The sequence below is a fragment of the Triticum aestivum genome, chromosome 1B (genome assembly GCF_018294505.1).
Source record: "Triticum aestivum cultivar Chinese Spring chromosome 1B, IWGSC CS RefSeq v2.1, whole genome shotgun sequence".
NCBI lineage: Eukaryota > Viridiplantae > Streptophyta > Magnoliopsida > Poales > Poaceae > Triticum > Triticum aestivum.
This window is the reverse complement of record NC_057795.1, coordinates 496023443-496049481: the sequence shown is the minus strand read 5'-3', so window position 1 is coordinate 496049481 and position 26039 is coordinate 496023443. Positions and strand designations below refer to the sequence as shown.

The following is a 26039-nucleotide window of genomic DNA, read 5'->3' as shown; positions in this document are numbered from 1 at the left end:
GGGCAAAAGTGCTCCTGCCCAAGTTCCGCCTCGAGACGGCGACGCTTCGTCCCGAAAGTCCTCTCCTTATTTTTTTTCTAGGTAAAAATGACTTCAGTACCAGAAGAGGGGCACCGGAGGTGGGATGGGCTGAGCACAACCCACCAGGGCGCGCCTGGGGGCCCTGGCGCGCCCTGGTGTCTTGTGCTCACCAGATAGCCCTCCTCCGGTAGTTATTTGCTCCATTATTTCTTATTTATTCCATAAAAATTCCTAGTGAAGTTTCAGATCATTTGGAGTTGTGCAGAATAGGTGGCCTGGCGTAGCTTTTTCAGGTTTAGATTTCCAGCTGCCGGAATTCTCCCTCTTTGTGTGAACTTTGCATATTATGAGATAAAAAGCATTAGAATTACTTCAAAAAGCATTATTATGCATAAAAACAATATAAATAACAGTATGTAAACATGATGCAAAATGGACGTATCACGCCGCCGCCCGATCTGAGTTGGCTTTGCCCGGGGATGCGTTAGGCGGCGGCGGATGGGTGAACGCCGGGAGGAGGCCTTGCGCCAGGGGGTGAGACGCCCTGCCCGAGTCGCCCTGGAGGAGGACGACACGGGGGCTGATCCTATTTTTCCTCCTCATCTTACTTAGATTCACTTTTGTTGGTTTCACGTCAATAGGGAAAGTTTCTTGTCACCCCTCTATCTACTCGAAGTCTCAAATATGGTGTATGGGTTAACTTCCTTCAAATAGTTATGATCCTGCAACCAAAGCACCTAACCAAGATTTATTCGTTTTCCACAAATATGGGGTGAAGTACGAGCGAAAATCGGAAAAACCCAATGATATAAAATAGAGAGACCGTCTACTTTAATAATATTGTCACAAAAGCTTAAATAATCTTAACTATAAAGTAACTAAATGAGGATTTGACACCCCCCCCCCCTCCCAAAAAAACATTTTCCTATTTGACTTGGATATATAGTTACAACGTTTCTAGTAAAAAATGAAGGGGGGAGCAGAAACAAGTGGGGAAGACGGTTTCCATTTGAGTTAACTCCCAACAAGGGGGGGGGGGGCATTTTATCAGTTCATCGGGGGGGGGGGGGGGAGCATTTTATCAGTTCATCACAAAAGAAAACCTGAATAATATTAACCACTTCATTCGTTTTTGTATACAAGGGCATTTTGTTTTTCTGTCAAACTTGGACTTATCATTTTAGTCAACAAAATAAGGGTTATATGTCATAAAAAATATACCATCAAAAAGATCTTTGAAATGTGCACCAGTTGGTATGCTTTTTGTGGCATATAACTCACATTTTTTTGATAAAATTAATGGTCAAAATTAGACATAAAAAATGAACTGCCGTTGTATAGAAAATGGCGGGCGTAGCTGGGGATTTTTTTTTTTAAACATCAGTACAGACACAAGCGCTCATATGCACGCGCATACACTCACCCTTATGAACGCACACACGCACACCCCGCAATTTCCATTTTTAGAAGGATCTAACGTTACATCGATTCTACAAAGATGAATAGGGATAACACCAAATCATCACCTGCCTTTGTGCGCGGGTTGAATTAGCGACCAAATACAAGACCGATAACACAAGGAAATCAACACAAATACCACGAGGATTGCATCAAAGCATGAACAAAAACCACCATTAAAAAACTTGTTATAGGGGGAAAAGAAGCCTAAACCCTAGAACTCGACCCACCTGAGAAACAAGAGGGGACAAGAACCGAGGAAGAGAAGCAGAAACGACACCAAATCCGCACTAGTATAGTGCTACTGATAACGGGTGTCATAACCTAGAAACCAACAATCCAAATCGAAATGTTTAAAAAGAAACTATGAAAGCAGCCTAACAACGGTAGAAAATTAAACCAAAAAAAGAACGTTCAAACCTCCCCACGCACGAATCATGACACGAACAAACCAACGGCCATGAATACGACTTACTTGCCCGCAAAAAAATATATATGTAGAGAGAGCGCCTATACTTCAGGTGCCTAAAAAACAGTTCTCATCGGCTACATTCAATCCTATCCTAACAGTTCGAAGGTCGTCTTCCTCCTCCCACTATCTTCCTCAACGCATGATCCAACCCGGCAGCCCTCACACAACCGTCCTCAAACCCATCCCTAACCACCGGCCTCTATTACCCGCGGCCGGTGGGCGCCACCTCGCCGCCCCGGCCTCCCCCCACCGTTGTTCTGGACATCACCCCTGCCATCCCTCTAAGTCGCGCTCGGATGAACAACTCCAGTGACCCTTGGTTACGTTTCGGACTAGCTCCTGCCAGCCACTGCCAGCTCCCACTGATACACGGCTTGGCCTCGCCATGTCCGGCGCTCCTCACGCCGTCCTTGCCTTCGACCTAATGTGACTGGGGTCACGACAAATTTCACGCACATGATGTTTAACAAAACTGATAAAAAAATGACTGTACCACAAAAGAATCAAATGACTGAAGAATATCGAACACGAGTAAATAAATTAAAACGATGGTGTTGGTACCGCACATTGCACAATCTGAAAGCTCAAACACGCCAAACTTGCACAACAAAAACTCTCTGGAACAGAAATGAGACGAATCAATTACCACAACCGGAACACATGGCAGTTATGACGGAAGCAACACTAAAGCAAGAGTACAACGGGACTGATATACGGTAGAAGCAAGAGTACGCCCTCTACACAGCTTGTGAGGGTTGTTGAGCGGCAGCAGGCTGGCCGATCGCGATCCCGTCGTGCTTGGTCTCGCCCGCCGCCGACGGCCCCGCCACGGCCCCCAGGGTAGCGGTAGTACCAGCACCCGACGCCGCCGCCATCGCCACGTAAAGCACGATGTAAGATATGATCCCGAGCACGGTGGCGAGGATGCTCAGAATGGCCCCCATCCTGAAGACGCCGTCCTTGAGGTAGGTACATCCCTGGCCCTGTGGAATTCTGCGCGTCATGGGGGCATTCCCGAACGCACCTTGCAAGAAGAACCACTCCGCGATCAACGCCGCTATCCTGCACACACATACACAACATATATCGCCCGTTGATTTGATCGTCGTCACCTATCATGCATGGACTATGAGCACGGAAGCTCACCATGAGACGAGGCAGAGGACGGCGCCAAGGCCAATGACCCTCTTGGACCTGGAGCTCTTGGACCCGGAGTAGCCGGCGCCCCGAGGCTTGCAACAGCCGCAGCAGCCGCCGACGGCGGAGGCGGTGATCTGGGCCACCAGCAGCAGGAGGGCCGCTACTAACCCCAGTGTGTATGCCGGGTTGTCAGGGTACACGCACTCGTTCCTGGATATTATCTTGATGTCATTCGGCTGCGCGCCACAAACACCGCCGGTTCGTTTTAGTTTTCTTCAGATGGATACCAATACTAGATTACCAGACTACTAGTTAACTAGTGTAGTTACCGTGAGCTTGGTGCCCTCGGCGATGAACCCCAGCACAGCGCTTGCCACCCCAAAAACCGCTACCACGACGGACAAGACGATCACGCCAGTTTTCATTTCTCTGGCTGATGTTTCAGCTGATGTCTCGCTCTCGTTGGCTGCTTCCTCTTTTGGTCCCAGATTACTAAGATCGGGAAGCCGCCGTGTGAGATGGATGGATACAAGCCGTGTTCTGATCCTTATATACGGAGCACGTCGCATGCTCTATTAGTTTTCCACGGCAGGTGCAATCACGTGTACTCTTTGTCCATAAGCAAACGAACAAACATTGTCTCGCACTGGCTGGCGAGGACCGCGAGGTTAAGGCTCACGATCATGCATAGTCGTATCCGAAACGATCATCTAACGACAAGCCTAGAATGCCCAATGATGACCCAGCTGCTGGTTTAAGCAAAGGAGACCCTTTTTTTTTTGCCATTTAGCTGTATGCAAGAGCATCTCCAACAGCCGCGCCGCAAATTTGGCCTTTTTAGCGCGCGCAAGCGGTAGAGTGGCTCCAGCGGACATGCAATAAGCGCGCGCGCGGCATATAGAGTTGGGCGTGCGGTCCGAATCGCCATCGTGCACTGTGTATTTGGTGCGCCCGCTTCCGCGCGCGGCACACTCGAGCGCTTGCACCGCACTCTCTCCGCCGCTCATGGGTGGCGGTGGCCTTGACGGCATGGGTGACGGTGGCATTGGCAGCATGGGAGGCATGGGTGGCATGGATGCCATGAGTGGCTTTGGAGCTAGCATGGGCGGCATGGGTTCCATGGGCGCCTTTGGAGCTACCATGGAGACCATGGAAGACATGGGTGGCTTCGGAGCACCTCCGGGCGGCATGACCGGCATGGATGGCATGAGTTTTGCGTCTCTCATTGGAGGCACGGGTGCACCTCCGGGCGCCGGTGTGCCACCTTCGCATGAAGATGCCGTTGAAAATCTTGCCAACACCTTTCGAGCTTCACGTGACGAGGATGCGGCGCGCAACAATGAAGAGGAGGAGGAAGAATCATCTTCGGAGGAGTCGGATGAATCGGAGGAAGATGGAGATGAAGACGAGGACGAGGCTTGATTGTTGTGCCTTTTGTTTGTGTCATAAACTTGGTTTGCATTTTGAACTTGGTTGAATGATGTTGTGGGCATGAATTTGAACTTGTGGGAATGAACTTTTGGTCATCAACTTGTTTGTGATTTAAATTATATGCCATGTCTTTGTTTTGTGATGTGTGAAATTTATTTTGTGTCCAAAATGCAAGAAATGTGACATGCGCCGTCTGCTCGCGCGCGCTGCATTTTAGCGCGGCTGCTGAAGCCAGCGTTGTGCGCCGCGTCAAACCTGGCGATGGACGTGCCACAAACCAGTTTTTAGCGCGCCGCGCGTTGCACGGCCGTTGGAGATGCTCTAAGTCACATGAAATTTTATGGCCACTACTAGGCGCCAGTGCGCCGGCCGAAAGTTTCGGCCGGTCGTACCCAAACCGTACGATTAAAGACACACAGCCACATGATTCTCTCCTTCCTCGCATGAAGTTTTCTTCTTTTGTTGCATGTACTAGTAGAAAAAATCTCCCCCGCCCTGTCATGGAGGATATGACCGGCCTCGAAGCATCTCCAGGCGCCGACCTCGTCGCCGGTCGCCGCCGGTCGCCGTCCTCGCCGTCTTTGTCTCACGCGCGTTTGTTGCCGGCTCCACGCATGCAGTATCTTTTGCCCGCGGTTGTATCTCTGGTGGCGATGCACTAGTGCAGAACCGGGCTATAGCACCGATTCATAAGGCCCTTTACACTAGTAGAAAAGGGGGCAATGGTCCAGGCCGGGTCAGCCCATTAGTCTCGGTTCAATCCAGAACCGGGACCAATGGTGGCATTGGACCCGGTTCGTGAGCCCCGGGGGCCGGCTGGGCCACGTGGGCCATTGGTCCCGGTTCGGCTGGACCTATTGGTTCCGGTTAGTGGGACGAACCGGGACCAATGCGCCTCGCTCCTGGCCCACAACCATTGGTCCCAGTTGGTGTAGTGAACCGGGACCAAAGGCTGCCCTTTAGTCCCGGTTTGTGGAACAAACCGGGACCAATTAGTTGCCTATATCTACCCCTCGCCCGCGAGCAGAGCACTCCCAGTGCTCTGTTTTTCATGGCCGGCGAGGGGAGAGCTTTGTGGTGCTCTAGCTCACCTCCTATGCACACGAGGTGTTCGATGAAATGCCCGAGCCACACTACTTAAGCTTTCTCCTCTCCAAGCTCGACCTCCAAGCTCCATTTTCCTCAATATTTGTCTAGGTTTAGCGGTCCGTCACGTCCCGTCCCCGTCTTCACCGCCGTCGATCGCCCGCGCCGATCTCGTCGCCGGCACCACCATGGTGAGCCTCTTGTTCTTATCTTCTTTCTGAAAGGAAAAATAATCTTACTTGTATATTTATATAGATACTTGTATAATTTTCTTACTTTTATTATTGCATCTTATATAGTGCGATGGTTTTGGTATCCGCCCCCGTCGGCCCTCGTCCTGTCTATGATTCAGATGTGGTATATATTATCTTTTCATAACTATTGGTTCATTTATTATTTATGACAATTATGCCGACCAACGTGACATAAATTTTATTTATCTAGGAGGTTGTTGAACCGGAAATTCCAACCGACCCTATTGTCGAGAGGTTAAATTTAGTTGAAGAAGAAAACAATTTGTTGAAGGAAAAAATTAAAAAAATTGAGGAGGAGAAGATGATATTGGAGTTGCATGTTGCGGATGTCGAGATGATCACAAGATCAAGATGGATGCAATGCGCTTGAAGATTAGAAAGATTAGAAAATATGCCATTCATACCGAGGTTTGGTATCATTATGTCGTTGGATCAGTTGTTACATTGGTTGCGATTATGATCGCATTTGTTTTCGCATTGAAATGTTTTACATAGTTTCAGTGTATGGTTTAATTAATTTAGATGCTCTGAAGAGCTTTATGTTGTTAGATGAGAACTATGTATGTACTTTGGTTTTAATGTGATGATGAACTTCTATTAATTTGGTCACTTAATTATCTATTCATAATGTTCTGTAATGATTTTTGACACACTTAATTATATATAATGCACGCAGATGAACCGGCAATGGATGTACGGTTTAAGACACACCTCCGAGTACATTAAGGGCGTGCATGATTTTCTCGAAGTGGCTGAGGCAAACAAGCAGAATGGTTTTATGTGTTGTCCATGCCCTATATGTGGGAATACGAAGTCTTACTCTGACCGGAAAATCCTCCACACCCATCTGCTTTACAAGGGTCTCATGCCACACTATAATGTTTGGACGAGGCACGGAGAAATAGGGGTTATGATGGAAGACGACAAAGAAGAAGAGTACGATGACAACTATGTGCCCCCTGAATACGGTGATGCTACTGAACATCAAGATGAACCAGATGATGTGCATGATGATGCTGCAACGGGCGAAGCTGCTGAAGATCAAGAGGAACTAGACGATGTGCCCGATGATGATGATCTCCGTCGGGTCATTATCGATGCAAGGACGCAATGCGAAAGTCAAAAGGAGAAGCTGAAGTTTGATTGCATGTTAGAGGACCACAAAAAAGAGTTGTACCCCAATTGCGAAGATGCCAACACAAAGCTCGGTACCGTACTGGAATTGCTGCAGTGGAAGGAAGAGAATGCTGTGCCTGACAAAGGATTTGAGAAGCTACTGAAAATATTGAAGAAGAAGCTTCCAAAGGATAACGAATTGTCCGACAGTACATACGCAACAAAGAAGGTCGTATGCCCTCTAGGATTGGAGGTGCAGAAGATACATGCCTGCCCTAATGACTGCATCCTCTTCCGCGGTGCGTACAAGGATCTGAACGCATGCCCGGTATGCGGTGCATTACGGTATAAGATCAGACGAGATGACCCTGGTGATGTTGACGGCGAGCCCCCCAGGAAGAGGGTTCCTACGAAGGTGATGTGGTATGCTCCTATAATACCACGGTTGAAACGTCTGTTCAGAAATGGAGAGCATGCCAAGTTGATGCGATGGCACAATGAGGACCGTAAGAAAGGGAAGTTGAGAGCACCCGCTGACGGGTCGCAGTGGAGAAAAATCGAGAGAAAGTACTGGGATGAGTTTGCAAGTGAGCCAAGGAACGTATGGTTTGCTTTAAGCGCGGATGGCATTAATCCTTTCGGGGAGCAGAGCAACAATCACAGCACCTGGCCCGTGACTCTATGTATGTATAACCTTCCTCTTTGGATGTGCATGAAGCGGAAGTTCATTATGATGCCAGTTCTCATCCAAGGCCCTAAGCAACCCGGCAACGACATTGATGTGTATCTAAGGTCATTAGTTGAAGAACTTTTACAGCTGTGAAATGGAAACGGTGTACGTACGTGGGATGAGCACAAACAGGAGGAATTTATCTAAAGGCGTTGTTGTTCGTGACCATCAACGATTGGCCCGCTCTTAGTAACCTTTCAAGACAGACAAACAAGGGATACTACGCATGCACGCACTATTTAATTGCCACCGATAGTATATACCTGGCAAGCTGCATGAAGAATGTGTACCTGGGCCATCGTTGATTTCTTCCGACCAACCATCAATGTCGAAAGAAAGGCAAGCATTTCAAAGGCGAGGCAGATCACCGGAAGAAGCCCGCCATGCGTACCGGTGATCACGTACTTGCTATGGTCAATGATTTACACGTAATCTTTGGAAAGGGTCCCAGCGCACTAGCTGTTCCGAGTGACGCTGGGGGACACGCACCCATGTGGAAGAAGAAATCTATATTTTGGGACCTACCCTACTGGAAAGACCTAGAGGTCCGCTCTTCGATCGACGTGATGCACGTGACGAAGAACCTTTGCGTGAATCTGCTAGGCTTCTTGGGCGTGTATGGGAAGACAAAAGATACAGCTGAGGCACGGGAGGACCTACAACGTTTGCACGAAAAAGACGGCATGCCTCCAAAGCAGTATGAAGGTCCTGCCAGCTATGCTCTTACCAAAGAAGAGAAGGAAATCTTTTTTGAATGCCTGCTTAGTATGAAGGTCCCGACTGGCTTCTCGTCTAATATAAAAGGAATAATAAATATGGCAGACAAAAAGTTTCAGAACCTAAAGTCTCATGACTGCCACGTGATTATGACGCAACTGCTTCCGGTTGCATTGAGGGGGCTTCTACCGGAAAACGTCCGATTAGCCATTGTGAAGCTATGTGCATTCCTCAATGCAATCTCTCAGAAGGTGATCGATCCAGAAATCATACCAAGGCTAAGGAGTGATGTGGTGCAATGTCTTGTCAGTTTCGAGCTGGTGTTCCCACCATCCTTCTTCAATATCATGACGCACATCCTAGTTCATCTAGTTGACGAGATTGTCATTCTGGGCCCCGTATTTCTACACAATATGTACCCCTTTGAGAGGTTCATGGGAGTCCTAAAGAAATATGTCTGTAACCGCGCTAGGCCAGAAGGAAGCATCTCCATGGGCCATCAAATAGAGGATGTCATCGGGTTTTGTGTTGACTTCATTCCTGGCCTTAAGAAGATAGGTCTCCCTAAATCGCGGTATGAGGGGAGACTGACTGGAAAAGGCACGCTTGGAAGGGACTCAATAATATGCAGGGACGGATATTCTTGGTCTCAAGCACACTACATAGTTCTATAGAACTCTACCTTGGTGACCCCGTATGTCGATGAACACAAGAACAGTCTGCGCTCCAAACACCCGGAGCAGTGCGACGACTGGATTACATGTGAACACATCAGGACTTTTAGCAGTTGGTTGGAAGCACGTATCAGAGGTGACAACACTGTTTGTGATGAGCTGTACTTGTTATCCAGGGGACCATCTTTGACTGTATTGATTTGGAAAGGATACGAGATAAATGGGAATACATTTTACAAGATTGACCAAGATCAAAAGAGCACCAACCAAAACAGCGGTGTCCGCTTTGATGCAACAACCGAGAGGGGAAAGGACACATATTATGGTTACATAGTGGACATATGGGAACTTGACTACGGAGTAGATTTTAAGGTCCCTTTGTTTAAGTGCAAATGGGTCAATCTGTCAGGAGGCGGGGTACAGGTAGACCCACAGTACGGAATGACAACAGTGGATCTGAAAAATCTTGGGTACACTGACGAACCGTTCGTCCTAGCCAATGATGTGGCACAGGTTATCTATGTGAAGGACATGTCTACCAGACCGAGAAAGAGAAAAGATAAGGAAGCAAATACATCATACGATGAGCCAAAGCGCCACATAGTTCTTTCAGGAAAAAGGGACATCGTGGGAGTGGAGGACAAGACAGACATGTCTGAAGATTATGAAAAGTTTCATGAAATTCCTCCCTTCAAAGTCAAGGCTGACCCCAGCATCCTGATAAACGATGAAGATTATCCATGGTTACGGCGCAATAAGCAAATGACACAAGCGAAGAAAAAGTGAAGACTTTCTCCCACAACTATTATGATGATACCATGCCAACTTTGTAACTGACGAGTATGATACCATTGTCCGTTTTGTACATGCACATGCTATGTGGGTCAATTTATGATACCATGCCAACTTTCAACTTTTTCATAGTTCATTTGAAATGCTTTAATGTCTTATGGTTCGGCCCTCGTAATAATTAAAACAGGCCCGTCAGGCAAAGCAATAGCAATAGCAAGTAGGCCCGAAAGCCTGCGATGGAGAGGAGCTCGAGAGGGGTGCGGCAGTGGGGCTTATAAACCACTGCGCCCCCCTCTCGACTAGCGAGGTGGGACTAAACTTTGGCCCCGAGGCGGGCAGCACAGAGGCCTTTGGTCCCGGTTGGTGGCACCAACCGGGACTAAAGGGGGGGCATTAGTCCCGGTTGGTGCCACCAACCGGGACCAAAGGCCGACGGTTCCCGCCCTTTGGGCTGCCGAAAAAGAGGCCTTTGGTCCCGGTTGGTGGCACCAACCGGGACTAAATGGTGCATTAGTCCCGGTTGGTGCCACCAACCGGGACCAATGCTCTTGCTATATATACAGGACTTAGCAGTTTTCGTCAAAATCCATCTCTTTCTTCTCGCCCCGACGCCTCTTCTCCTCGTCGCCGTCGCCGCCACCGAGCCACTGCCCCGACATCGTCGCCGCGCCCGCCGCCCCTGCCGGCCCCGACCCCGTCGCCGTCGCCGCGCGCGCCGCCCCTGCCCCGACCCCGTCGCCGTCACCGCGCGCGCACCCGTTCCCCGACCCCGTCGCCGTCGCCGCGCGCGCCGCCCCTTCCCCGACCCCGTCGCCGTCACCGCGCGCGCCGCCCCTTCCCCAACCCCGTCGCCGTCGCCCCGACCACACGCCGCCGCCTTCGGTCCGGCCGCCGGCGCCCTTTCCTCTTATTTTTTTGTGCATTTTATGTATATGTTCTCTGTGTATATATGTATATGTTCTCTATGTATATATGTTCATATATGCAAAAGTTAGATTTTAGAAAAACTTTATATATGCAAAAATTTATACATATATGTAAGTATATATGTATGTATAGATGTATGTATGTGGATACATGAGGGGGGTCGATATACCCCCTCTCCGATAGCATTTTTGTGCATTTTAGGTTAGTGTATATATATGTTGATGTATATATGCAAAAGATAGATTTTTAGAAAAAATACTATTTTTTCTGTTGATGATATGATGATGTTTTTTTTCATATGTGCATTTTTTCATATATATATATATATATATTTAAGTTGTTAGTAGATATCGATTTTAGGTTAGTGCATTTTAGGTTAGTGTAGAGGAGAAATTTAAAGTAAAATAAGGAAAAGGAAGAAAAGAGGAAGAAGGAAGAAGGAAGAAAGAAGAAGAAAAAGAATGAGAGGAAAAAGGTAAATAAGAAGATGAAGAAGAGGAGAGGAAGAAGAGGAGAAATAAATAAGAAGAGGAAAAAAGAAGAAAAAGAAGAGGAGAAGAAGAAAGGAATAGAGGAGAAGAAGAAAAAATAGAATTTTTTTTCTATTTTTTCTTCTTCTCCTCTATTCCTTTCTTGTTCTCCTCTTTTTTTTCTTCTTCTTCCTTCTTCCTTCTTCCTCTTTTCTTCCTTTTCCTTAATTATTTTCCTTTCTCGTCGTTGTCGATATAACCCCCTCGAGATAACTTCGACATGAGGGGCGGTCGATATAAATACCCCCCCTCGGCCCTCTTGCTCGACCAAAACTCTCGAGGACACCCAAACCCTAGAGAGAAAACGATGTTGGTCTCCTACCCCCTCCCGCCGCGCCCCTACCCGACAAATTAACTCTCTCGAAGCGTTGTTGTGTCGAGGCGACCCCAAACCCTAGAGAAGCAGTGTCGAGGCCACTAACATGATTCCTTATTGTGATTAGCTGGCTAGTTCTACGTTTGCCACTAGTTCCATCTGTACCATATATAAACATGTTGTAAATATTTGCAGAAACTATGGAGCACTGCCGAGACGAAGAAGCAGAAGCGATATCGAGGGACATAATCTCAAATGGAAGGGATGAAGTTGCGTCATTTCTCCTCGACACCGTTGTTGGTCAGTTGGAAGAACGGGGTGAAGAAGAGGGCTATGTTCATGATGGCTTCGGCCCATTAATGCCAGTACAAGAACAGGACTATGTTCATGATGGCTCCGGTGACACAATGGAGGAACAAGAAGGAGACCGTGCTGACTGCTCCGGTGACCGAACCGAGCCCGACCAGGTATATATATATTAGTTAAGCCCGTGCTGACTAGTTAATTGATGCTTCCATTGTTTTGGTATATGTACACATATTAATTACTCTCGTCTTTCTTTCTTATAATTTCTAGCCCTCCGGATCGAGCACAACTTCGGTAAGGAGATGAGGCCCAAAGAAAAAGTTGAGCTCGGATGAAAAGTTTGAGATCATAGAAATCGCGCCCGACGGCGAACCGATTGAACCCATCCGGACAAGGAAGGCATTTTCTTCTCAGTGCGGGGTTCTTGTTAGGGAGAAGATCCCGATCAGCATCCAGCAATGGTATAAGCCTAAGGAGGAAGACCCTGAGGTGTCTTATGTCAATGATATGCAGAAAGAATATCTTTGGACTGAGCTGAAGGCAAATTTCACCCTACCGCCAGAGGAGGATCCGGAGAACCCAGTTAAAGAGGAATTAATCAAGTCTTGTGCTCTTAAGGAGATGGCAACCCTAATGAGGAGGTGGAGGAAAGAGCTGAACCAGTTTGTCAAAAATAAATAGACACCAGAATTCATCGGCAAATATGAGAAGATCAAAGATCACTGGCCCGCATTTGTGGCCCACAAGACATTGGAAAAGAGTAAGAAGATGTCGAAGACAAACAAGAAAAATGCTGCGAAGAAGACGCTTCACCATCGCATGGGTTCAGGTGGCTACCTGCAAGCCCGGCCTAAGTGGTCCAAGGCTGAGAATGATCTGCTTGAAAAAGGGATCGAACCAGAGACAATGAGATGGCCAGACCGTTGCCGGACTTGGTTCTTCGGGTCTGGCGGAACCTTGGACCCTGTAACAGGGTTTTTCCAGTGGACGGACGAGCAACTGGAAATACCAGTCAAGAACCTTCGACACTATATCGATGCAGCGCAACGAGGGACGTTCCTTCCAAACAGGGAGAAGGACAACCTCACAATGGCCCTTGGGAATCCTGAGCACCCTGGACGGACACGAGGCACGCCAGGCTCCATTCCATGGAAGGTTGGTTTTCCGGACGCAGGGGGTTACAAAACCCACAAGAGGAGGAAGAAACTGGAGCAGGACCAACTGCAGGCGCTGCACGAAAAGGTAATGGGGATAGAGGATCGAGAAGAGGAACGAGAAGCAGCAGATCGCAGCAAACGACCTGCCGAAGCTTCCCCCAAAGCTACCCCGCCATCTCAGCCAAGAACCAGTGTGGCTTCCACCAAGCTGCTTCAGTCGAAGCATGTCTTGACGGTTCCTGCCAGCTATCCCGTGGATGGTATCACGGAGTCTCAAAATTGCCACATGATGGCGCGATGGATGACTTTCAAGGTCAAGGCGGCTGTTGGCCAAGTTTATCCTAGTGGACCCGGCACAACTTATCACTGCCAGCCGATTCCAAAAGGATATGCTAAGGTGATGGTGGATGAAATAACGAAGGGATTTGAGGACCTCGTGCTTGACCATCCTACCGGTGAAGGGGAGACTAGGCTGGGTTCTGCTCTGAAGACTCCATGCCTATGGAAGAAGGAGCTCATCAACCTTTTGAACTGGATGCCTCCGCCTCCTCCTCCTGCTCCGGCGAGTCAGGGCACTCCGCCTTCTCCACCGCCTCCTCCTCCGGCGAGTGACGATCAGGGCACGCCTGGCGGCACTCCGCCTCCTTCTTCGGCGCATGGCGGCACTCCGCCTCCTTCTCCGCCTGCGCCGGCGCTCCCGAGCAGCCAGCAGCATCCTCCTTCTCCGCCTCGCCAGCAAGGGCGAAAGAGACCCGCCGCCGCCCCGGCTGCTCTGGCGCGTCGTACTCCTTCTCTGCCTCGTAAGCAAGCACGAAAGAAGACAGACGCCGCAGCCTCTCCGTCTGCTCCGGCGTCTAGCAGCACAACCAGAGGCGGGAGGCAATACAAATACGGTCCATCATCTCTCAAGCCTCTAGAGAAGTTACCGTACGAGAGGTCCGAGGAGGAAAACGATACGATTGTGCGGACCCACGTGAAGGAGTTCTTTGAAGGGGTGAAAGAAAAGAGACATCCACCTCCGGAGGAGAAGGTAGATCCGGTGAAAGCAAAGCGCACTCTTGACGCCCTGAGGAAACCACCAAAGTCTCCGCCGAGAACCAACTATGAGCGCATTACTGAACAAACATATCTCCAAGCCCAGCGGTCGGGAACTACTGTCAGTGCTAAAAGGTCAAAAGAACGAGCAAAGGGGAAAAAAATTGCCCAGCTCGGCGAACAAGCACAGCAATCGTGCCCCCCGCTCAATGTGTCTAATGCTCCGGGGACGGTGGCCGGTTATGGCAATCTTGACGATTACCTACCCGATGATGCACTTCCTGATTTCTTGGAGGTGGACGAACATAGATACGAGTACGGGAAGACTCTCGTTAAAGATGAAAAATCTCTAACAACAATGATGCGAAGATTCCATAATTGGTACATAGAAACCTGCAGAGAGTCTGAGGGTAAGAATGCTTTGTATCTGCATATTAAAGAGGAGCACGATCTCTTTGCAAATGATCTGTTGACTATTCCATTTGAGGAGTTCTTCGAGTTCTTCAATCAAAAGGCCCTCGATAAATTAATGGTCTTTTGCTACTGCCTGTAAGTACTATTTCTGTCATTAAGTCTCTATATATAGCTCGGCTCTTTCATTGCATGTATTTATAATTAATTATCCTTAATATATTATGCAGATTGAAGATCGTCGAGTGCAAAAAACAAGAAATTTATGATATTGGGTTCATTAACACAAATATCATAGATGTATTTCTGGTTGAAAAGAACGTCAAAGAGGTAGAGGACAACTTGCTACAATCGTTGATCAAAAATCAAAACAAAGATACCATACTCTTTCCTTACAACGGCCTGTGAGTGTTACTGTCGTGTGCATATTCGGTTTCCCTTATTACTCAAGCGAGCTTATAGTAATGTAATTGATGAGTTATGCATGCGTGCGCAGGTACCACTATATTCTTCTGGAGATTAAGCTTGAGCGTGGACTAGTAACCGTCTTAGACTCGAGACGGAAAGATCCCAAATCCTATGCGGACATCACTGAAATGCTCAGCAAGTAAGTTCAATCGATCATTATCGCACCATATCGGCAACTTTTTGTTCATTTCCTGATATCTCAAGTAATAATAATAATTTTCTTTGTCTTGCAGGGTTTGGAAACAGTTCACCGCAGAAGCTCCGGGACTGCCGAAGGAGCTGGCATATAAATGGCCGAAAGTAAGTACTACTAGCTAGCTAGTTGTGCGCATCTCCCGTTGATTCTATAGCTATACTTTCATCAATGCCATTTATAATGCTTCATTATTAGTTTGATTGACCTCTATTTCTCGTAAAGTGCTTGTGGCAGGAGGAAGGGAATGATTTCTGTGGATACTACGTGTGCGAGTTCATCCACACCGTGACTTTGAAAAACAAGCAGGGCTACTCTCAAAGACAATATGAAGTGCGTAAGCAATAATATTCACAATTTCATTTTATTACACCATCATTTCTGTTGAGTTTTCATTCATATATATGTATTAATTAACTCCCTTCTTCAAATTAGACGTGGCAGATGCGGAATGAACTCCTAGAACCAGATCGCATGAAAGCAATTCAAGAGGAATTGGCGGGATTCTTTCTTGACCACGTCATCAATAAAGCCGGAGAATACCATGTGGAAATTGATTTCAAATGCTAGGGATTTGTAATTAAGAGATCTTATACATATTGTACATGTATGTAGCCAGTAGCGTCGGATACATGATACGAAAACTTGTTGTTCGACCAATCTCTCGGAGAAGGAGAGATCGATCGATCACTTCTCTCGGTATGCATGACGAACTTCTGTACTGAATGGTTCTCTCGATCACTTATGTATATATAGTATGTAGCGTCGACCAAGCACGGACATAAGAGAGGACACTTCTCTCTATTAATTAGCTAGCTAACACAATATATGAAACACCTAAATTAACCCCCCAAAACCCCCAACCTCCCCTCCTTTAAAAAAAACAAAAACTCCAGCCACTGGAATGCTGACGCGTGGACGCCTTTTGGTCCCGGTTGGAGCCACCAACCGGGACCAAAGGCCCCCTGACTGGGCTCGGCGCACAGGGCCACGTGGAGGCACATTGGTCCCAGTTCTGGTTTGAACCAGGACTAATGGGTGGAGGTATTAGTAACGGCCCATTAGTCCCGGTTCATGAACCGGGACTAAAGGCCCTTACGAACCGGGACTATTAGGTGTTTTTCTACTAGTGTTAGTGTCGGTTCTGTAACCGGCACTAAAGGGTGGGGAGTAAAGATACCATCCTTTAATCCCGGTTTCAACACGAACCGCCACTAAAGGGGCACCACGTGGCATGAGCCCGCGCTGGGGGCTGGGGGACCTTTATTTTATTTTATTGATTTTTTTGAAAAAAATTGATTTTTGTCTGATTTTCAAATTTCCGAATTATTTTACGATTTAATCTCTAATCACCCCTCATCATTGCTCTAATCACCCCTCACCATTCCAAATCGTCTAACTTCCCGGCGAGTCGCCCATCCTCTCACTACTCCAGCCTGAGCACGCTTAACTTATGAGTTCTATTCCCCCTAGTTTCCAAGTCTGCACTTGTTGTTTACCTGACAATAGTAAGCTGTCAATGCTATTAACCCTCAGGAGTTTAGCTTGAGCATGAAGTCACATGTTTAACCGTTTGAATTTGAAACTATTATTCTAAATAATAATAATTATTTAGTAACACTAATATTTCTTGAATAAGTAGTTTGACCACAGTTTGACCAGATTTGACCATAGTTTGACCACAACTCAAAAAAACTAAAATAATTATTTATTAACACTAATATTTCTTGAATAAGTAGTTTGACCATAATTTGACCACAGTTTGACCAGATTTAACAAAAAGTCAAAAAACCCAGAAATTTGAGCATATCTTTTTTTCCTTTAAGAATTTGAGGATTCTAAAAATTTGCAAATAGGCCTACGACCGTCGAAATCGGATGCGGATTTTCATGCTGATTTTTTTATATATTATGCATTTTTTTCGACAGCGTATGCAAAACATATGACCGTTTTACTTTTTCATAACACTTTTTTGCAAAACATGTCCAAATTTAAGTTTTTTTAATTTTCCTAACTAGTAGATGTAGTAACATAACTACATCTTGAAGGGTTTTAGTTTTTGAAGTTTTTATCATTTTCTTTTGTTTTTTACAAAACTGAAATGGCGATACACGGGGGGGGGGGGGGGGGGTAGAGTTTGACAATTGCCCTTTACTCCCGGTTTGTGTCTCCAACCGGGACTAAAGGTTATACCCAATATTTTAAATAGCACGCTATTTCGCCGTTATAACGCGGTTATAGCATATTTGGAAGGGAGACGTTACGTTTGGGCAAAATCGGACGCTACGGTGCTAATTGCGTAATTAGCGTGCTACACACGCTACAACGTTGTAACGTTGTAACGTTACAACGTGCAGACCATGCAAAACTGAAATAAGCACAGCCCAGCAGGCCAAAACCAACCCACGACCACTAGCTTTCTCACTCCTTTTATCAGATTCTCCCACGAGACCTAACCGGCTAACCCTAGTTCTCACTTCTCATCCCTTTCTCACTCCTTTTTATGTGCTGGATTTGGCCCTTATGCATATATTGCTTGCTCCTATGAAAAAATTAGTTGCTTAAATACTTTATTTCTAGGTATATTTGATTTTTTTTGTAAACGCTATTTTGAAATATAGCACGCTATTAGCATGCTATAACTTGTGTAGCATTTAGAGAAGGTCCTCGCTATATTTTGTAGCGCGCTATTTAAAATATTGGTTATACCCCTTTAGTCCCGGGACTATAGGTTGGCCCTTTAGTGCCGGTTTGTGTCACAAACCGAGACTAAAGGGGCTCGTGTGGCCCCGGCCTGACGCTAGCATGCCACCACCCCTTTAGTACCGGTTTGTGACACAAATCGGGACTATAGGTCACAAATGAGCCGGCACTAATGCATAGTCGTTCGAACCGGCAGTAATGGTCACATTAGTGTTCGTTCGTTTACAAACCGGGACTAAAGGGCTGAACATTAGGCCCTTTTTCTACTAGTGATGCTTGCCTTCGGTGGTGACGCTCGCAGCTCTGGTTTGCGACGGTCGCAACTCCGGTGGTGACCGTCGCCGGTCGCAGCACACGTCGACGAGCTTGCAGTAAACCTCACCTCGGTTACTCAATGTAGCAAATATGTTTGCTGGTTGTAGCAAATGGGTGTGCCGATTCCAGCAAAGAAAATAATCTCGCTGGTGTCGTCCACCTGATTTTGTCGTTGATGGTGAATTTCTATGGTTCCAGCAAAACTTGATGTCAGATGTAGCAATTTGGGTCACTGGATGCAGCTCCGGTGGCTGGTCCCCGCACATAGTCCCATCGACTTGTATCATTTTCGCCGCCGGTTCCAGCACACCAGATAGCCGGTTCCAACAATTTTCGCTGCCGGTTCCAGCACGGGGCATTGTTGGTTCCAGCACGGCGCCCTTGCTTCTAGCGAAAAACCTCCGATCGCCCCAGAACGGCGAACTTCTGGTTCCAGCTTTCCTATGCACTGGTTCCAGCCCCGCTCGCTGCCGATGCTGGAACCGGCCAGTGGAGGAGCAACAACCGCAGGGAAGAGAGCTGCAACCGGTAAGGGGAGATGCTGGAACCTGCGGTTGATGGAGCTGCAACTAGCAGGCCAGAGCTACATCCGTTTGGGCGAAAGCTGGAACCGACTAGTGTCAGAGCTGCAAACAGCGAGTGGTGGAGCTCGAACGCGCTGGGTGTCCTCCCCCAGCTAGCTGACGGTAGCCATGGCGACGAGAGCGCCTCGGCTGCGCACTCCTCCCTACACAGGCGACTCGTGTGTCGCGCCCGAGAGGCGAGCCGACGTGGGATCGATCTGATGGTAGCGTGGAAGAAAGCAAAAGGCAAAATAGAACGGGGATCGAGTAGATAAGGAAGAAGACAGGGTCGTAAGTGGTGCGTGGGCCCTCACAGCCACGCGTATTGGTAGTAGCGGTGCGTGCGATTTCAGTGTAAAGTTGTGTGTGGTTTTTTTCTTAATAAAGGGTAATACCAATGCCATTAATTTATTCTTCCTTATAAACCTTTTTTAGTTTAGCTTAGTTTATTTTCTTCTACAAGGGTAATACAAATGGCACTAATTAACTCCTTTTGTAAGAAATTTATTATTTACAAAAATTACATTATCATATGTTTATTCTTGCATATTTAAAAAAGCGCAATTTGTGTATATTGTGTGTAATTGTTTTATTTTTGCACATTTTTTGTTCATTTTTTTAAAGGGTAGTACTTATGTCACAAATTCATTCTTTCTTAAAAAACTTCATTTTTTTAGTATATTAGTGTTGGGAATGAGAAGGCCAAAGAAAGTATTTTTTTTATTTTTTATTTTTTACCCACAGTTGCAGAATATTATTTTCGGTTTATGTGTGTTTGTTTAATTTAGGGTTAATTCCCTCCCATGATTCATTTTTTCTTACCAAGAAATTTGCAGTTCTTTATTTTTCCTCTGTTCAAATTGTCATATGCAAAGTGAACTAGTATGTTGAATTAAGTCAAATTCATACGTAGTGTGGGATTCAGGTACACATAAAAATTACGGAGCTCTTGCTGATCTACACATGAAAGAAGTACCAGCCCTATGCATGAATTTCAATGTCCATTGCACACGATGTGCTATAGTTGGGCCTTGAAGTCAAAAAGAAGAAGTGAGCAGCTAGTACGACCGATCGAGTAGGAAGTAGGCGGACATGCGAGCAAATCGACTAAATGCAATTTGTAGTGAATCGACTGACTCTAAAAGAAAAATCAGTCAACTTACCATGTGCTACAGTCGGCCCCCCTTTTTTGCAAATTGAACATATGAATCAAGCTATGCAACCCGCCGTTCTAGCGCCATCGCTGGTTCAAATTCATCCGGCTCGCTCGATGTGCCTCGCTGGCCGACGCTAGCGTCCTTTTAATCGCCGTGGTAAACATCCAATCGCTCGTTTTCCTATACGCCGCGTGATCAAGCTAGAGCTGCTGACCCATGGGCCAGGCTTGCGCGCGGGCCAGCATTGCAGCGGGACGGGGTGTGCGTGCATGCGTTTCTTACAGCGGGCTGGCAGTGCGTCGTTCGTAGGTTCGCAGCGGTCATGGGTTGGCAGGGCGGTTTTCGCGGGCCGGCGGATCGTTCTTTACCTCCCTTGTTTGTACCCAGCGGCGGCGCCTCGGCTTCAGCCGCGCCTGGCCCCATCTGTCGGTCTCCTGGGTGCGTGGCGTTCTGGTCTCCGTTGTTTACGTGGGCGGCTCGCTTCGGCCCGCTGGGTAAAAGAGGTTATTCGTCCTCTGCGTGCTGCTACGCGGGCTGGCTTGACCTTGTCACGCTGCAGGTGGCCCCTTTCTGTCCTTGGTCCCAAGCGTCGGGCGAGTTGGGTTTCTCTCTAGGTTTCTCTAGGAGTTACAACGGCTGTTTGGGTCCGGATGCGTGGTCTCCTTCTGCTCGTCTCTCCCTCTGTGCCTCCCGTCTCATCCCACTTCCCCGGTTCCCCCGCCTGCATCTCCTCGCCTTGCCCTCATCCGCTCGCCCGCCATTGTTGCTCCTCATCGCTCGCCGTTGTCGGTCCTCGTCTGCTCGTCACGCCCTCGTCCGCTTGTTTCCGTCATGGCTCCTCGCGCTGTTGTTGTTCCGTTTGGGTAGGGTGAGTTCTTGTTTTATTTGGTTGATTTCCCACTGCTTCCGTCGTAGGTTGATCTTTGCTGACTTGTTCTTGCTTGTCCCCTCTCCTTTCTTCTTGTTTGCGGGGCTGCTGCGTCTGGTTTGCTCTCCGCTTGTGCGTCTGCTTAGTCCTTCTTTGTGAGGTGAGGTTTTGCCTGCTCCCCTGCTTATGATCTGCTCGATGAAATGCGTGACTAGGTTTTTGCCGGGCTGGGACCGTTTCTTTATTTTCTGTGGCATGAATGAGTGTTAGATCTGCTGTGTAGTGCTTTTAGGAGGTGATTTTACAAATGTGTGGTCGTTCTAGGAGGTGATTTTACATATGTTTCTCTGCTTTGGTTGCTGCGGTTCCTAGGTTTAGGCATTGACTGGATTAGTTTAGGACTACTTTGCTTGTCTCTTGTTTCGGTCTAGGTTTGTATGGCCATGGGCTCTGGCACAGGTGAATTCAATTTATGTTTGTTCCTAAGTTGTCTACCCTTTAATGCTCATGTGCATCTGATTAAATGCCTCTGTTTGTTTGACTGGAGCTTGTTCTTATTCATTAATTTTTTGTCTGCTCTTCCTACACATGTAGCTGCTGTGGTTGTCATCCTTCTTTGCCTTCCTTCCTGTTTGTTTGGTCTAGGGCCTGCAATGTTTGGATATATTAGATTCAATCAAAAAAGCTTTGTTTGTGTTCCTGTCAGTTTTAGACGTGCAAGTAGCTCGATAATTTTTTTTCAGTACATACATACAGTTACACCATAGGCTCATCAATTTGCTCTGATTAAATTAGCAAACCTGAAGCATATAAGGATTCACGTGACTGAAAGTTCACTCTCTTTCACGAGAAAGACTTTTAGTTAATACCAGTCGAATTTGGTCAGGCTAATAATCATATCCTTTCGTAGTCATCAGGTTTGCTACACTCAGTCATAATAAAATATTCTATTTTTTATTTTTCACAGTGGCATTGCAATGGATATTGTTTGTTTACTAGCAGAGTAGCAGTGTGCTTAGTGTGCTGCGGTTGTCATCCTTCTTTGCCTTCTTTCTACCTGTTTGTTTGGTCTAGGGCCTGCTATGTTTAAATATATTACGAAAACTTACACTGTACAAGGCGAGTCCATGGGTTAATACGGGTTTACTTACGTTCGCTTGCTTTTCCATGTGCTGTAGGTCCTCCTTTCCGACGTCTGGCTGCCCGATCAACTGATCTCCTCGCTCCCGGTTCGTGGAAGGCCTGCTGCAGTTTGGTTCACCTGACGCCCCACGCCTTGTCTTTCATCTTGCCAAGGTTCCATCTTCTTCCCTGCCCTTTCCTTTGTTGTGATCCTTTAAAAGTTACTCTCCTGCTTGGTTCTAACTATGTATGTTACGTGCATTGTGTCGTTTTGTGTCTTTCTTTACTATTACTTGTTGATGATTGTTCCTTATGGCTAATTTTACTGATCGCTCTCGAACGTTCTTTTCTGCATGTGATTCTATCGTTGCTTCCCATGCTCAGGTTGCCTGTTGTGGTACATTTTGTTGTGCCTATTCTAGAGGTTGTGGTAGCCTACTATGAGCTTCCTCCTCTTAGCTATCTGTGTGAGGTCGATGAGAATGGCGATGTCCTTGCTGGGTTAGAGGTTCAAATTCCTGGGCATGGTGTTTTGGTGATGGCATAGAGTTTTTTTGGTGTCCTGCGTGTCTGGGTTGTGCGGAAGCGTATGAGCAGGTTGCTCGTGAGGCAATTAGGTTTTTGCAGGGATTGTATGGCTTTGTGGTTAGGGATTACAACCATGAATCCGTTGTTGTCTATAGGAATTGTGGAAACAGTGCGAGTGTTGTTGCTGCATCGGTTGTTCGCTATGCAGCTTATTTGGAGAGGGTTCTCGCTTCCACACGCTCGTCCACCACAGACCCATCTATTAGTGTCTCTCGTGCCCATCCACATCCGCCTCCTAAGCTAGCATTGCTGTATTTAAGGCTTGTAGCGTCTGTGTGATGTATTTAGTCAGTGTGGGTTGTTGTTCTTATTCGACTGTTCTATTTATTTGATGATGATATTGTATTCCATGTTCCTGAGTTCAGTTTGTAAATTTGTTTTGCTGTCACACCTTATTATCTTGCCCATGGCATTGTTTTTTATGGTTCCTAAGCTATGCTTCTCTTTTTTAGTTTCCATGAGAGCAATTCCAATGTGTTGTGCCTGTTTGTTTTGTCTTCAGTTGCAGCATTGTGATGTCTGTTTTTCCGTGCCCTTAGTTGCTTTGCTTGCGGTATGCCTCCGCGCCGTCCTATTCCTGCACGATCTTCTGGTCCTTTGGGGCGTGCTTCCATTTCGGGTCGTGCTTTCCCCTCACTGTAATATCACTCATCATCCTCAGATCGAAGACCTGGCGAATGGATGATATCGACATTGGTGTGGTCTGTGACGAGGGATCCCCAGGTTCAACGTTGTCAAGGACAAGAACACCTGTACCCAAGGTTATGTTCTAAACCTCTTTTGTGGTCACTTCATTCTAGAGATAGGCTTGAGCGAATTACTGTGCCCGATTGAAATTGTCAGCTATCGAGATGGTTTCAAGACACTGATTGGTTTCTACCGTATGCACACAAAACGTCTCCCCTTTTACAATTACCACTTCGATAGGATACATGGAGTTCATTATCCCTAAGTAATTTTCTCCTAAAAAATTTAGATTTCAGAATATGCCACTTTAATACCTGTTATGCGACCTCTGTTACACATAATTTGGACCTAGAGATGTCAGGTTTCACAATGTGCCAGTTTAATCTCTGTTGTTCGGCCTCTGTTACACATGATTGAGCTTTTTCCCTTGTGTCTTCGATTTTGCTTTCACAGGTTCTTAGTGCTAAAAGCATTATTGTTCTACATTTTAGCTATACTTGTCATGCCACTCTTTTTTCCCTTACTCTATAGCTAAAGCGTTACTGAGAATGTTTGGCTGAATTTTGACTTTGTAGCACTTATTCCATGTGAGGCACATAGCATATTTATGTCATCCGGAAATAATAGTGTCATCTCAACTTCTATAGAAGAATCAAGCAGACGTGGCTACTGGTTTATGATGTCACCATAAATAATAGTGACATTTGTTCTGTATCCTGCTTGTACTGAGTTGCTATCGATTTATTAGTTGTAGAGACAAAATAAATTTGAAAGGGTGAATTTTTTCCAATCCATGATGTGCTTCCAACTCTGAAGACTAGAGAAAATATAATTCTCTTTGACCTCTCTTTTAAGAAATGTTTGGAACATTTCTTCCATATTCAGATGGAATACATATAGTCAGTGACATACTTTTGAATTCATATAGACAATTCATCATTGAAAATAGAGTGCACTATATTTTGCGTTATATATGCATTTAGAATACATCTTTACTATTTTATCAATCATTCTTACTGGTTTCTAATCATGATATTTGGCATACCATTACTTTTCCTCTACAGGAAGATGACTACCTGATAGTAATTCCTTATGCCCACATATTTGACCTTATGCTAAAAGCTTTAAAGTTGCCCCCTGCAAGTTACTATCACAAGATATGTCTGGGCGGCAAGAATCGTGTGACGGTTACTTTCAATTCTTCCTCGCAATTGGTTGATGGTTTGCTTGTTCCGACCTCAATATCGGGTGCAATTTTAGATGGCTATGAAGATGCAGAAGACAGTGCTGCTATCGCAGCTATTAGGCACATGGAAAATGCATATGGCAGAGAAATGAGAGACTACCACTACACTAATGTCAAGAGGCTAGAAAATCAACTCAAGCACCTGGTCAGATAGTTAGTAGCAGCGAATGAGACAATCAAGAAGATACGCAAAGGGTGGTACTACGCCGTCAGATATATGAGTTCATATTCTACTCAAATACAAAACACAACGACTGCTCGACACTTGAGTGGATAGGATAACACCAAAGGGGTTATGAAAGCAGCACTTGCAAGCATTGAAAAACTAACACGGAGGCTGCGCTATATTGGTACGAAGTTTGAACAGCGCCTGGAGACTACAAGAGATAGCTTTTGGTAAACTTCGGTCGATATGCGCTCACCAGGATGCTCCTAAGGTTACTAGAACAGCTACCTTTTGTTTCATATCAAGAAACTTGGTCTATTTGTCATTTTGGAGCACTCTAAGTAAGATATGTATAGCCTGTAGCCTTCCATTGCTGCCTCTTTGGTTAAAAGCAGTGTATCAACTTTAAATTCTGCTTAGACTGTTGTGTGGTGCACTTCTGAACTAATATATGCTTTTGCCTTCAAGTGCACGTCCAAAGGCCTTTGCATAATTGTCTATCAGTATCACTTGTTTGCTGCATACTGTATCATGGTTGTGCTATGCAGCAGCAATACTTTAAAACAATCTTCCTTTGTCTACTGCATGTTCTCTCAGTGCAACTATGCAAGCTCTACCTTTTGAAATTCTTAGTGTGAGGATGCCTTATCAATAATATTAGCTTGATGTATGCCAACTAAAAAGGCTCTTATACATGTTTCAATTTGTATCTACATATTTCAATGCACACTCCTCCAATACCTGGCTTGCGCTCGGCCTTTGCGCCATGGGCACAACGGGTCATCTAGTGTTAAGCAAAGACGTAACCATGCGGATACCTCCTGGCATGAAGCCCCGGTAGATTGCTTAATCAAAAGGGACATGCTCTAACTGGCAAGTTGTGGTGCATGTAGCTACGCGGTGGTCGCTGATTGCAAAACTATTTTTTTATTTCTAAAAGGGGATACCCGCAACTCTGCTCATCGTAATGCACACAACCATTTTACTAAATCACAATTCAAAGCAAATAACTATTAGATAAGATGGGTAATAAGATCACAACTGATCAGTGATGAGGTTACATGATTCAAACCCATAATCTATTATTGGCACGCCAACCAAAGTAGTTGAATAATTTTGTCGCGACCGTCTCCAGATGGTTGTACCCAAATGACATATGCTCTTGATCATCCACATGTTGCACTAATGGCCACATACGGATTGATGTCGTAGTCTTAAATATAACCTATAGATTTTCTTGTACAAATGATCTATTAAAAATGCAATCATTTCAACAATTCCAAATTGCCCATGGAAGAGCACAAACTCTCACTCGGATGTGTCCCTTGAGTTTTGGGTGGATACCACCCAACCGGTTTCCAAACAAATTCAATATACTTGTTGGTGGTAA

At 46.2% G+C, this 26039-nt stretch overlaps 1 protein-coding gene and 1 long non-coding RNA gene across 4 annotated transcripts; one reads left to right on the top strand and one right to left on the bottom strand.

The window, feature by feature from the left end:
• Nucleotides 1-2609: 2609 nt before the first annotated feature.
• LOC123093220 (uncharacterized) lies at nt 2610-3516 on the bottom strand. Its single transcript, XM_044515132.1, has 3 exons — nt 3421-3516; nt 3098-3327; nt 2610-3013 (listed from the first exon to the last, which is right to left on the bottom strand). Exons 1-3 carry the CDS (start codon nt 3514-3516, stop codon nt 2689-2691), a joined length of 651 nt encoding a protein of 216 aa, XP_044371067.1. The 3' UTR covers nt 2610-2688.
• A 17098-nt stretch (nt 3517-20614) lies between these two features.
• Nucleotides 20615-25116, top strand: LOC123134642 (uncharacterized). Of its 3 annotated transcripts, none has more exons than XR_006465687.1 (5): nt 20615-20835; nt 20987-21000; nt 22019-22136; nt 23212-23311; nt 24302-25116. It is a non-coding gene; the product is annotated as an uncharacterized lncRNA (long non-coding RNA). The 3 variants fall into 3 exon arrangements; XR_006465685.1 differs by having other exon boundaries at nt 20617-20840; XR_006465688.1 differs by lacking the exon at nt 20987-21000 and having other exon boundaries at nt 20617-20840.
• Nucleotides 25117-26039: the final 923 nt, after the last annotated feature.